At 40.4% G+C, this 13,731-nt stretch overlaps 1 protein-coding gene across 2 annotated transcripts in view; it reads right to left on the bottom strand.

Annotated features, from left to right (window-relative positions):
* Positions 1 to 4,319: 4,319 nt before the first annotated feature.
* Positions 4,320 to 13,731, bottom strand: part of fmn2b (formin 2b) — a 52,420-nt gene continuing 43,008 nt past the window's right edge. For both annotated transcript variants that reach the window (XM_031323974.2, XM_031323973.2), the window contains 3 exons: positions 9,522 to 9,671; positions 7,817 to 7,898; positions 4,320 to 6,015 (listed from right to left, as the gene is read on the bottom strand). In XM_031323974.2, the coding sequence (XP_031179834.1) occupies positions 5,989 to 6,015; positions 7,817 to 7,898; positions 9,522 to 9,671 (259 nt within the window). In that variant the 3' untranslated portion in view covers positions 4,320 to 5,988. The remainder of the gene's footprint in view (positions 6,016 to 7,816; positions 7,899 to 9,521; positions 9,672 to 13,731) is intronic.

A 13,731-nucleotide genomic window follows, 5' to 3' on the forward strand; every position in this document is an offset into this window, starting at 1 on the left:
ACATACATGTTTTTAACCAGTTATGCAATATATACCTATTTATTTCACACGATGTACACAGGATTCTCCACAGTGCAGTTTCCCTGATCGGCCCGAAAAGAAAAAGAGAGCGACCAAGAGGCACCGCGCAACACTTGGCGTGTAACACCGCCACCTAGTGGCTGGAATAACTACTTAAAATGTACGCTCTGCCAGCAAACAAACAAACATATGCACATTCCTTTTATTTTTAGAACACAAAATACATACTGAAACAAACCAGAAATAACTGTGATGGGGTTGTTACAACCAATTCACCACCCGGCTACATTAACACAGGCGCGCACCTACATAATAAGATTTTTTAAATTTAAAATGTTCAATGCCTTATCGCGCTGATGTGACCGAGCCCGACCTGAACCCGAACATCATTTCTAAATATCTGTCCGAACCCGGCCCGTCCCGTCGGGTACCGTTGGGTACCGACGGGCTCGGTTCAGTTATCCATCCTCTAGTACACATGTATTATTAACTCATAGGTTCATTTTGTGTCTCCTTAGACTAAGACTGGATTTGTTTTCAGCGCACACAGAAAACAGAGAGCTAAGTGACCGTGAGGAGATATTCACTGATTTTGACAAAAGGTGTATTGGATTAACATCACTTACTATACCTTTAAACACAGGATCCAGTGGTGCCGTTCCAACATTTTATTGTCGTAAATGTAGAGAAATTGTTTACACTTGGTTGCGGGTGGATGGTGGATGATCTCGCCTAAACAAATGAATATTAAAAGAAAATGTTACAGTTCTGAATGGCATCAACAATCAATAATAACAAGTGATGTTGAACTCACCATGACTTACATCATTAATGCATCCACAATCTGCACTCCTTTTTTCTCTTTACTTGAACAGGATTGAACTCTGCAATCTAGCATAAACAAAACAGCATATCAAACTTTCAGGCAAACATTCAATGATAATGATGACTATACAGGTGAAATTGTTCATTAAACTCACATGAATCCTCTCTTTGTTCTGCCCGGTGTGGTTTGGTTTGGAGGGAAAAGAGAGTCCCAGGCCTGAAGGGCGGAGTTATATAACCTTGGAAAGGGGAGTGGTTTTAGTCATGATTGACAGTCCATGCAATGATGCAGGTGAGGTTTGTTTTGTCTGTGGCATCAGTTACCATCACAGTAGTCTTGCATTCCCAGACCTTCCTCCACAGCGCTGTGGAGGAGGGTCTGGCTAGTCTACACAGCATTCCGCGATGGGAGAAAAACATGTTCTGGTTTATTGACATTTCATTTAACCAATCACAATCCTCTTGGGCGGTGCTAAGCGCCAGATGGAGCCACGGTGCCTCTGCAAAATAGCCCCTCCACACATACATATGCATGTTTGCATATCTTTAAACCAATGACAATCATCTTGGGCGGTGCTAAGCTACGGACGCAGCGACGCATTTAAGCGAACAGTTTTTCTGCTCGGTGTGCAGATGTGTTATTTTTATTTTTTGAATTGCGTCCACAGATTGCGTGTGCCCCTGCTCATGAGTTAGCAGAAGAACTGCCCTGCCACATTAAGAAGCCACAGCCTCTCAGCTCTGCTAGACGTCTGCACTGTAATTTTGTATTGTTACGCTCTTTTCTGAATTTGACGTGGTTTCTTAGGCAGCAATATCATTTAGACCACATAACCAGGGTATTCAATGTTTTTTAAGCCAAGGACCCCTTAACTTAAAGAGAGACAGAGCAATATACTGAGAATCAGAATCAGTTAACACAGGCAGCCTGGTCGCACAGAATTCCGTGAAATGATCACAAATTGTTAACAGCGCATTACGTGGTGGTGGCATGGAATGTGTGAAAAATCCGTGTGGCCACCATGGAAAACAATGCCAATGCAAAGTCAATGAGAAGATGACGTAGCATTAAGAGCGACTACGGTACCAAGTACTATGTAAGGCCGATATTCCGCGTAAGGAAGTTCCTTGGGGTGGTGGATGGGTCAAACAACACAGGACTTTCACCCAGGAGACCAGGGTTTGTGTCCCGCATGTCAAGTTTCCTAAAGTCGCTTTCTTCTTTTCCGTCCTGTTCTTCTCGCGTGTCACAGAATTGTAAGCCCACCCACGACCTTTTCCTGAACCCAACCGTCCCGTTCTTCCCGCATGTCACGGAACCGTAAGCCCAACCATGACCTTTTCCTTAACTTAAGGGGCCGTGTTTATTTAACGGAATTCTTCCGTGGGCCCATCACGGAATTTTCAGCGATCTGTGTTCTTTTCACGGAATTCTTCTGTGGGCCCATCACGGAATATTTTGCAATTCCGTGAAACTGCCACAGATTTTGGGGCCGTGTTCTTTTCACGGAATTATTCTGTGGGCCCATCACGGAATATTTTGCAATTCCGTGAAACTGCCACAGATTTTGGGCCGTGTTCATTTCACGGAATTCTGTGAGATCAGGTTGACACAGGACGAGGTATTACAACTGTCCCTTGAGCCAGTAAATGGTGAGCACTTTCGAAATTGTCTTGTTGTTGAGAGTGGTTGACGATCGACTAATGGGGTTATCCAAGTTGTGTGGGAGGTAAATCCTGTCCAGGGCAAAACTTTGGGTCGATTGGGCACTGGACACATCATCAGTAGTGTGCCCTTGCATTATTGGGTATTTCAGCCTTTCAACAATATATACCCTCCACTACATATATAAAATTAAGTTGCACATTAAACTGGGCCTACAATAACGTGTAGGAAGGCCTAAAACCTTTTTACATACCTTTTTAGTGCATAGAATACCAAGCTATTAAAATACCAATTGTTGGCATGAATTTATTAATCAGATGTTAATGTTAAACATACATGTGGCACAGTGAATCCTTAAAGCTATAGTGCATGGTAGGAATTCTAAATAATGACAACAAAACTGTTGTTCATCCTCATGATACAAGCCTTCCGTGATCGCACAATCCCCCCCCACCCTCCCCAGGTCATTATCTTCACTCGAGTTTCTGCGTGCTAAAGTCGCCGGATGACACGATCTTCTGAACATAGTCATACTGAGAAATCCAGAGAGAGTTGTGTGGAGCTGATAGTCTTAATTAGCTTTGTAGCAACTCATTTGGCAATGGATGAATGTAACGGACATTCATTAATATCAAAAAGTTACGCACTAAAGCTTTAAGATTAATTGTATCTTTGGATGGCCTTAGTGTCTACTTTACCTATAGGCCAGTAAGCCTATCAACAATGTTTTTTTTTTTCACAAAAATGTATATTTGCTAATAATAGCAGCAGGAGTTTTCAAAGACTGACACCTTATCACAGCGAAATATTGCATGAAACCAAAATAATGCAGAATTCATTCTTTATTTTACATAAATTACACCACTCTCAGACCCCATGCATCCTCTTCATATACAGTACATGTATAAACATTTATTGCACATGAAACTGTTCAAACGTAGTCAAGTTCCTGTTGAGAGTATCATGCTGGCCAGCAGAAAAGGACATCGATGAAAGAAACACAAAAAGTGTCTCATAATACTTTTTTTTAAACAATTTATTACTTTACATTGATAGTCATTAATTCTGCAACACAATTCAATGGCTGTAATTTAATGCACTATGCACATCCGTCAGCACATAACTTTCAACCACAGTTGATGAGAACACACACACACACACACACACACACACACACACACACACTTCCTATGGTATATGTGGTATGATATGGCATATCATTGATCAGCACATTAAAACTACACATGTAAGTTTACAGTGACAGTCTTCAGCCCATGTTAAGTGCATACTGCGTTTAATTTTCAACTGAGAGGCTAAATCTGACGGGATCAGGATGAAGAATCAATAACAGCATTGTGTGTGTGTGTGTGTGTGTGTGTGTGTGTGTGTGTGTGTGTGTGTGTGTGTAGTTTGTAAAAGTCCATGTAGCGTGTGCTCGATGTGAGGCGATTTACTGCGGCATTTAGAAGGACAGGTCTGTGGTCTAACCCAGATTTCTGTCTCTTTTCGACATAGCATTTTGAAAATGTTGATAGTAATATTTGCACAGTACAACCACAATATATCACGGAGTGTCTACAAGTGCTGCCGTTCAATGCCGGTCACTCTCGCCCTTTCTTACATCAATGGCTGTTGAGATTTTAAGATTTCTATACAGGCCAGCAGGCACGGCTCTGTGTATTTACTGGGAAATGCGTCGCACTCCCAGGTCAAGTTCCGAGAAAAAATTAATAAATAAATCTCCTGAAAATAGTAAGAGTGAAGGAAAAAAAACTGTTTTTTTGTTTTTTAAATGCAAAATAGTGGAAAAACATGTAATCTGGAACCAACAAATCAAGAAAAAATATTTTGCTTGTACGCCTCACAGTTGAGGAATTATGAGCAAAAACATAAAGTGCTTTACAAATGGCCACTTTTCTCTGGCCCATGTTGAGATTTTGTGTTGTCAACTGCTTTGTTTCCAAGGTCAAGAATGAACCATCAAATTCAATGTTGCATGCTGATGTTTATGTAACAAAGATGGTGAATGTACGTTGTGTAGAAAAGTAAATCAAATGTGTATTGTCTTAATTAAACATAAATGTGATTAAATGACACATCTGAGTGCATAGTTGTCGCCCCCGGCTAGATCTGTCAGCGTTACTGCAGATTAGTCTAGCTCTATCTCCACAGCACTGTGGAGGAAGGTCTGGCTACACCACAGATGCATTCTGGGACAGGAGAAAAAAAACTCTCTGGGTTGTTTGCTTCTCTTTAACCCAATCACAATTATCTTGGGCGGCGCTAAGCTCCACACGCAGCGACGGTGGCTCTGCGAAAATGCAAAAATGGTCTTGTGAAGGAACTTTATTTGGTGGAACATTTGCACCCCGCAAAAGAAAACGCCACATACAATATTAAATGACGTTAGCTGCTGACACAATATAGTAACGTGAGCTATTTAAATTAGCTGGATACATGGTTAAACCTCATTAGCTCTTATCAGTGTATCTCTGTGTGTACTTCGTCCACAGCAATCCCACCAATCGGTCCCAAAACGTCCCAGTTAGGCATTAGAATAAATGCAGTAAACATATTCTTTGTAAATCTTTAAAATCATTCCCCGAAAGAACCAAGCAGGTCTCCCTTGTTGCACAGTCCAAATTCTCATCAAAACCATTTTCAGCGTGTAGCTTGCTAGCTCGAAGTTGTTGTTGTTTCCTGTAGCGAAGGGATTTTGAGAACAGCAACACACAGAGAGCGGACATCCTGCTGGTGAGCCACACACCAGATGTCAGGCTTTATCCTGGAAATGTACTTCCATCGATCCAGACTAACTGCAGATTAACACTGTTCCTCTACCGGTTGAGTTTCGCCTTGCAGCCTCACATCCTCCTGACTCTTTTGCTGGTACCTCTATTGTTCTCAAGCTACGGTCACAGAAACCTTCTGCAAACAAGCTTTCACATCTGGTGGATCTGAATGCTTAACAGTTAAACTTATAACCCTAACCCTTAAGATTTTAATTATACAAGCCCCTGTTGTTGATGCTATTTATGGTGTGGGTTGAGTTAAACTGTTTGCCTAAAAATCTTAATTTATGAGACATTTGGTATTTTATAAATGAAGGCATATAGGCATATGTTAGTATTCCAGCTGATGTATACTATATATATACTATAGTGTTTTTGAGCTGTGGCGATCCCAACAACACATGATTCCTGGTGCCTGATGGCCCTGCAACAGCATCCATCCATGATTATGTTGGATTCAGTTATCAACCAGCTGGAGAGGAGAGCAACATAAGGCATCAAGCTGACAGAGCACATAAAACCGATTCAACTGGAAGAAATAAATCAATGATACAAGATGTCCTTGAGTTGGCTCAGCTGCACACACATCCCTTCATTTTTCTCTTCTGTCTTCTTCATACTTTTTGTGTCTGTGACTCTACTGGTGCCCAAAGTCGGCAAAACAAGCCTTCCAAGTCCACTGAGTTAAATCTTCATGCCAAGCTTGGCTTTCTGTGGAAAGGACATAAAATCATAGAGGTTAAGTGCATCACACCTGTCTATCATCTTAATAAAAGCAATGCAAAGCTACATAAACAAAAGCCTAACCCTCTGAGGTCTAAGGGCATTTTTAGTTATCTTCTTGAATTCTCCTTTTAAGGGTTTTTGCATATAACCTGATCCCCGTGTGTTTCATATCAAAATGTTCAGAACAAACTCAGCTTTCTGCACAGTGACCTCCAACATTTTCCAAAGCAATGTCTAAAGAGATAATTTGGCCCTAAAGTGGAAATATTTCTAAAATCTCTTGTGAAAACATACCTACACTCAATTGTTTTGGTTCTTGAAAATGAGTTTACAAAAGTCTTGGGTTCACAAAAGTAGCGTAATATATGAATAAAATAGTAAATAAATGAAATTTTGTAATATTGCTTTTTGAGTAGGAGTGTTGTCAAACATCGCTTGGACTCGCCGGTGCGCCTTTTGTCCTCAGAGGGTAAAAAAAATGGAAATCTATCTTTATTTTGAAGTGGGAATGATGAACATTTAGGTCAGAGAGATAACTAGCCTGGTCCTACCAGACTCTGGTCCATTAGCCTGGTCCTACCAGACTCTGGTCCATTAGCCTGGTCCTACCAGACTCTGGTACATTTCATTTGTACAGAGAGTCTGGCCACTCTCCATTGACAAGTGTTAACTTTCTTGAAGGCGGGTACTCTGTTGAAGTTTAAAACTATTGGATCTGCCCAGAGCCACTCTGGTAGCCTGGCTCCGCCCTCCTACGTACTGTCTGGTAGGACCAGGCTAACAAGAGGGTAGACAACAACAACTATCGGCTTAGCATCGCTAGCGTTAGCCTTAGCCAACTCCTTCACCACTAACCGAGCAAGCTGGAAAATCTAACTGTTCCCGAACCCCGTGGGGAGGAGGGCCATAGCATCATGGCCACTAACACAACTCAGCAAAGATTGTTCTTGCTCGGGCTTTAACTTCTGGATAATCGGCAGCGTTGCCACAACGGACCAAATGGCTTCGCTCGCATCTTTCTCCGCCGCCATTACGGAACTACAACTCAAACTAAAGCTCGTCACGACCTCAATGTCATCGTTCTCAGCCACTCCCTCTGTTCGCTGATTGGACCGCCAAATATTTGGTCAGAGAAAACCCAAGACTATACCGCAAACCCAGACGTAGTACTGAAGGAAAATGAAAATTGAGCGGAAGTACGTAGGAGGGTGGAGCCAGGCTCAGAGATAGCAGCGTCAGAACTCATTTCAATTTTCAAAATCAACACTCCCATTCAATATGGAAGTTAGCGGTTTGCTTCCTTCAATACCAGTATCAGAATTTCACATCATGTGTCATGACAGTGGCCAGCACTTATCGCCATCTTTCCCTAACATTAAGTGTTCAAAAGACAAGTGATATCAATAGCCATTGATTTACATTTCAAACATTTCAAAATTGATTTATTTAAAATAGATTTAAGATGGATTTTTGCGGTACTTGTATTTTCTCCTACTTTGTATTTATTTTGACTGTTGTAAAACAGGCCTAACAAATACATTAATACACACCTAGAGAGTGTTGTAAACCATGTATTACATGTTTATATACTGTTTATTTCTAAATTCTAAATAGGAGGACTTCAAATAAAGTGTACAGATGTTTCTCAAAGCTGTACTCTTAGTTCTAATTGGTACGTAATGAAGCAGTGGAAATAATATCCATTATTGGAGCTTTTCTTCTTCAAGAAAGATAATCAAGTGATCGATCAAGTGATCCCAAAAACAAGAGTGAAAGGTGAACTTACGATGCCTGAGGCATGTTTGGGTTTGACGCTGTAGGAAGCCTTCTCCTTGGCCTGTCGGAAAGACTCTTCCGCTGCTTTCAACCTGCAAAACACGCAATATGAATGCAGTTAATATGAATATATATCAAATTCATGAACAATCTAGCAGCCAAGATGAATGTCATGGTGGTTATGAAAATATCTAATAGCTAATATAAACACCAAAAGACACTTTTTTTGAAGTTTTTGTTGCTTTTTTTCTGTGCTTTGTTTCACTACCACAGGATTCACCAATATAACATAACATCAACTTATTACCACTAGTTTATACTTTTCTTTTGGAATTCATGGTCAATAAACCTCATTTATATGAAATTATACCTAATTTTTGAGTTAAACAAAAGCTGAAATTATGAATTATTTCGACAAGTAGTTACGATTGAGTGGATAATCACAGTCTGTCAAAGTTAAGTCAGGATACTGTTCAGAAACCATTTCATTCTTTTTTCAAATGCTATAAAAATATAATAAAACACCCAATATTCAATGAAGATAGTGATCTGATCCTTCATTTTACTTGCGAAGATAGTGATCTGGCTCAATCTGTGTTATTTTTGGGCAATTTGCATGAAAGAAACCCAAATTTCTGATGTAGAAACTTTGAAAACAGGTCAAATTTGACCCTAAGACAAGAGGAAGGTTAAAGTATAAAGTTTAATATGCCTAACGCTTTGGCTACATTGAATGCGTAAATGGACGTATTTCTAAGGCCTCCTGCACACTGCCTGCGTGGCGTGAGCGTGTCAGCTGCGTGGCGTGTCCGTTTTTATTTCGGCTCCCATGTTAACAGGTTAGAGCTTACACACTGCTTACACACTCCACTTACAAACGCGTGCATGCTAGAAATAGAACCGACGCCTATTTTTCACACGACACGCAAGCGTGTTGGAAGCGTTTCCAGGCAAAATAGAACACAAAAAGATGTTTATATGTCCTTTTGACACAAATACATTTAATAAATGACATGTTGATGTTTGAAAGTCTCTAGGTTTTGACAAAAATGTAATTAAAAAAAAATTATAATTGTCGATTTTCAAATATTGCACCTGTCAATACAGAACAAAGTAAGACAAAAAATAGTCTGTAGCCTATTTTGCCGTCAATACTGCCGACGTTGTCTTTGCTGTAATCAAATCAGTCTATATTTATGTTTAACATGAAGTATACTACTGCTTGAGCAGCAGCGCTGTGTCAGACAGGTTTCTGGTGTGCAAAGACACAAAACGCCACACAGCAGCCGCCACGCAGCTGACACGCAACAGAAACGCCACGCTCACGCCACGCATCCAGTGTGCAGGAGGCCTAACTGGCTACATCTGCTGCACACACACTGCATAGGATTGTGTGAGTTACAGGTGAGACAGAGAGCTTTTGCTTTGGGATTGTTGTTTTTTCAGCTTTTGGACCCGGCACAGCGCTGTGAAACGTCAACCTTTCATCGAGTTTGTTTTGTAATATGGGTAAGTAACATCTACAGAATACAGTAGCCTAATGTTACTATGTAGCGTTAAGGGATTAAGTTACTAAGCAACCTAGCTGGCAGGCCATACTGGCAAATAAAATGCCGACAGGGTGATCAAGACCCGAAAGTGTTTGATAATAGCCGATACAATAGGCTATAGCTAACTTACTTATCAAAGATAATTCTAAATTGACATGAATGTACCTCTCCTTGAGAATGACTTTGTTCTCCTTCTTCCACTGTTCCTTGAAGTCAGAGGAGAACTCGTGCCAGATGCAGAATAAAGTGTTGGGGGAAGCCTCCTTCTCTCCTGCCTTGGCCTTCACTGAGAAGAACACTGTGAGCTCCAGGAACCTGACAGGACACAATCACAAGTTCACTTATCCCTTTTATTTCAGTTGAGAGAAAAATATGATGCTGAAAATGCCAAACTGTGCATACGTTCCAGTGAGACGACCAGAAGACCTACAGTACAGCCATGATTTTCATTGATTGTGGAAAAACATTGGTGTAATTTCTATGATGTCCCAACCACACCTGAGGCTGCAATCTGAATTTACACTTACAAACATATTTGTCACTTACTGGAGCCCCAAAATTCTAATCTAGTAAAGAGGTGGAACTGAAGATCCACCACAGCTTAAAGCTATAGCGCAGGGGTCATGTATTAGTGTGAGAAGACTCCTAAAAACATGGAAACTCCATAATGATAACTAGCTCTTTAACTAGAAAATGATCTCAGACTAGGAGGCAGTTCACTAAGGAGTGATGGTTAAAGTCTGTGATTACAGAAACATGGTTGTAGTATGCAGCGTCCTGATTGGTGGAAAATGCAGAAAGAAACAGCTGTTGTCAGGTAAAAATGTCTCTGTCAAAGAGGCTGAAGCGAAACGTGCGTGACGTGGAAAACCGCAGCTTTAATGATGAATGGACTGATAAGCAGGCTACGCATTCGTCCTGTATGCCTCATTTGCAATAAGACAATGCTGTTGCAAATTAATAAAACCGGCATCATCATCAAGAATGAAGAACGCGGACATAATGACGGCGTCATTCACGTGCATATAAAGCAAGGTTATTATAGTTTTGCATTTTTTCATTAGTTTTTATTTTTATTTCGTTTTGACTTTTTGTTTTCAAATTCAGTTTAGTTTGAATTAGTTTTTAAAGCGGGTTTGCTAGTTTAGTTTAGTTTTTATTTTTTGAAAATGCTTAGTTTTAGTTTTTATTAGTTTTAGTCTTTTTTTGTAATATGGGTTATTTGTCAGGGGATTCAAAAAGGTCAGAAAAAGTATTGTGTAATAATAACTCAACAAAAACATCATACAATTTTAGAAATATGTATTTACAATGTATTCAACAATAACACCAGTACATAAAATGTAGCCTACATATGGTCATAAATATGTAAACAGTCTACACAAGACGCAGTATGTGCCAAATGTGTAAGTGACGTGTTCCAGGAAAAAACCTAAATAGTCAACAGACTAAAGAAGACATACATGAACAGGTGTTTTCCCCTTTGGTTCGAGTAAAGTGGAGAACTTTTTGAAGTCAATCGACTCACACAGTTGTGTAGACATCCCAGTATCAATCCACATATTAACCCACGCTTCCTCCTGCTTTTTAGTCAGCTGCAAATATGGCATGACCCCAAAAAAATTCTAACAAAATATTTCTCAGTGGTTTACAGTAGTATCAGATGTACTTAAAAACATACTAAAAGTTTACCAAAGTTTGACTCCAAGAAAGGCCCCTTTTTCAAAATGGTGGCCGTCAGGTCCTTAAAATGACCATTACTCCTTTGTATTCCTCCTAGACCAGGAATACTGGTGCCTGATACATGTTTTGGCCATCTAATATTCTAATTAGCATATCTGCATGATAGATACGTGATTAAAAGTACAATTTTATATTAAAGCAATTGGTTACAAACATATGTTTTTTTTGCCTTTTGTTTTTTATACTTTTTTAATACTTTTCTTATTTATACATATCTTTTTCTATTTTCTTCAGTTGTTTCCTCTTATTCTGGTTTATTTTTTATACTTTTTATACAAAGTTGATTATAGTGATTCTCACAATTCCCAACTTGACATGGTCCACAAGCAGGCATGCATGGTAGTCCATATTAGAGCTGTAATCGGGCTACATTTTGATTGACAGCTTTTTAAAAGCCCGAACCCGTTTACAGCCTGACTGTACAAAAGGCCGTCTATCAGCAGTGATTAGAGTACATGTCGGAGAATAGCGCAGACACGCGCTTCACACAGCTAGTGGGCACACGCACCACTCGGCGGAAAGGGGAGAGAAAGAAAAAAGAGACTGCGCCGCACGCACACAGCTCTTTTGTCTTTCATCAAGAATGAGTCATTTATACATTTATTCGTGACTAACGTAGGCTGTAGGCCACTTGGAAGTTGGAACAAAGAAATAAAATAAGTCCTCCAGAGGCCAGCCTCTGTTTCACCTCTTCAGCATCCATTTACACGCTAATCGAAACGCATCACCTAACCGCTCATTTACCGCGCAACCTGGAGCGCAAGCCCGAGCCCGGCCCGAGCCCGTGTAAAATGATAGAAATCCGAACCGAACCCGATGGGACCCGGCAGAGATCTTCAGCTCTAGTCCATATGCCCTGCAACTGTTGTTGTGTTTGGCAGGCAGTTGTGCAATTACAGTGGATCATCTGCAGGAGGCTTTCTGGGGCAGCAGTCTTACTGGTCATAACTGGCAGGAACCGGTAGTCCATCAGTTTCAATCCCCAATCCACTGTGTTCATGTCACCTTCCTTTCCAATCCACACCATGATCTGGAAGTAAACTCTTTGGAGGCAGACGTTATGGGGTAACAAATGATTTGGCGGTAACAATTTTCTTGCTAAAAAGGTTGTAGCGCAAAGAGGCAAGTGAATCGGTACTCTCTCCCATGGTCCTCTATCACATTCCTTGCTTGATGTGGGAGCAGAAACACATTTGCACAGGCCTGGATGGTTGATTCACCATTCACAAGTTTCTGGAATGCTGTCTGTTTGCCAACACTAGAAGTTGTGTCACATCCTGTGAAGGCATGAATAAACAGCAACTGGGAACACAAGTCACTACCCAGGACTTGTTTCATCTCACTGATGTTGTACACTTCAGTAGCTTAGAACAAAAATAGAGGCCTCTATTGTTTGTCCCAGCATAGTAGAGGAGAAGAATGAGTAAGTCTTTACCCTCCCCTATCAAGGTTTTGGGCTGATGTTCTGAGGCCTTGATTGCAGCTTTGACAATGTCCACGTCTGCATCACCTGATGCGGTCATAAGATTGATAAGTCCTTGTTTGTTGCAAGATCTGGAAAGGAAATCATCCTTTCTTCCCACAAACTGCTTTGAACTCTGCATTGAAGTTAACGATGGGGTGAGTGTTTTCACCACGTCTCTGATGCGTATTGTCTCTGATGGAAGGACCTTCGCTATAACCAGTAGTGGAGGGAGTACTGAATCTCAGTACTTAAGTAAAAGTACAAATAACCAGAGACACATTTACTTAAAAGTAGAAATACCACAATGACAACCCTACTTAAGTAAAAGTAAAAAGTAAATGTACTTTAAGTATTAAAAGTAAAAGTACTTGCATAACCATTTATTCTCAATCTTATAAATAAGAAAAAAAGTTGGTTAGTTCGTTAGTTTGCACCTTGGTCAGTGAGGGCGCTGTGTCTAGAGACCCGTGATTTACAAAGGGCTGGTTCAGTTATTTTGATGCTGAGCTTTGACAGTATCCATACTGTCCACTACCACAAACAAGGCCTGGCTTTTAAAAAAAGTCCTTATCCTAACAAGCATAAAACGGAAATATGTTGTTAGAATCAGAATGCGGTTGGTTTTATTCACGGATGTATTTTAAGACCGTTTTATTTCCTTTAACCATGGGAGCGTAAGCAAATAAAGTGTGTGAAGCAGCGGAAAAGGGGGAGCGGATGTGAAGAGGTCCAGCCAAATAAACAAGATATGAACGCATCTTACGAAGCCTGGCGGAGAAGAAAACAACGCTGTGGAGAGAAATAGATGGCAACTATGATTTAAAAACGGGAATAATAATAATAATAAAAAAAAAAACATTTTCATTTTCACTTTTACCGGAGGCTGTATTACCGAGGGCTCTGGAGCACCGGAGCCAGCTTGGAAGCCGATGAAGGATCGGCGGTGCCCCATATCTATGCCACTTCACTGGTGAGACAAATGTGTGACGGTCAGGAAGACGTTTTGGCAGGGGGAAAACTGATCAAAAAATGTAACGGAACGTTGTAGAAATGTAGTGGAGTAGAAAGTATAGACAATTGCTGCAAAATGTATGCACTATTGATTCTACTTAAGTAAAGTACAGATACCTGAAAAATGTACTTAAGTACAAAGTATTTGTACTTCGT

Source organism: Sander lucioperca, chromosome 22 (genome assembly GCF_008315115.2).
Source record: "Sander lucioperca isolate FBNREF2018 chromosome 22, SLUC_FBN_1.2, whole genome shotgun sequence".
NCBI lineage: Eukaryota > Metazoa > Chordata > Actinopteri > Perciformes > Percidae > Sander > Sander lucioperca.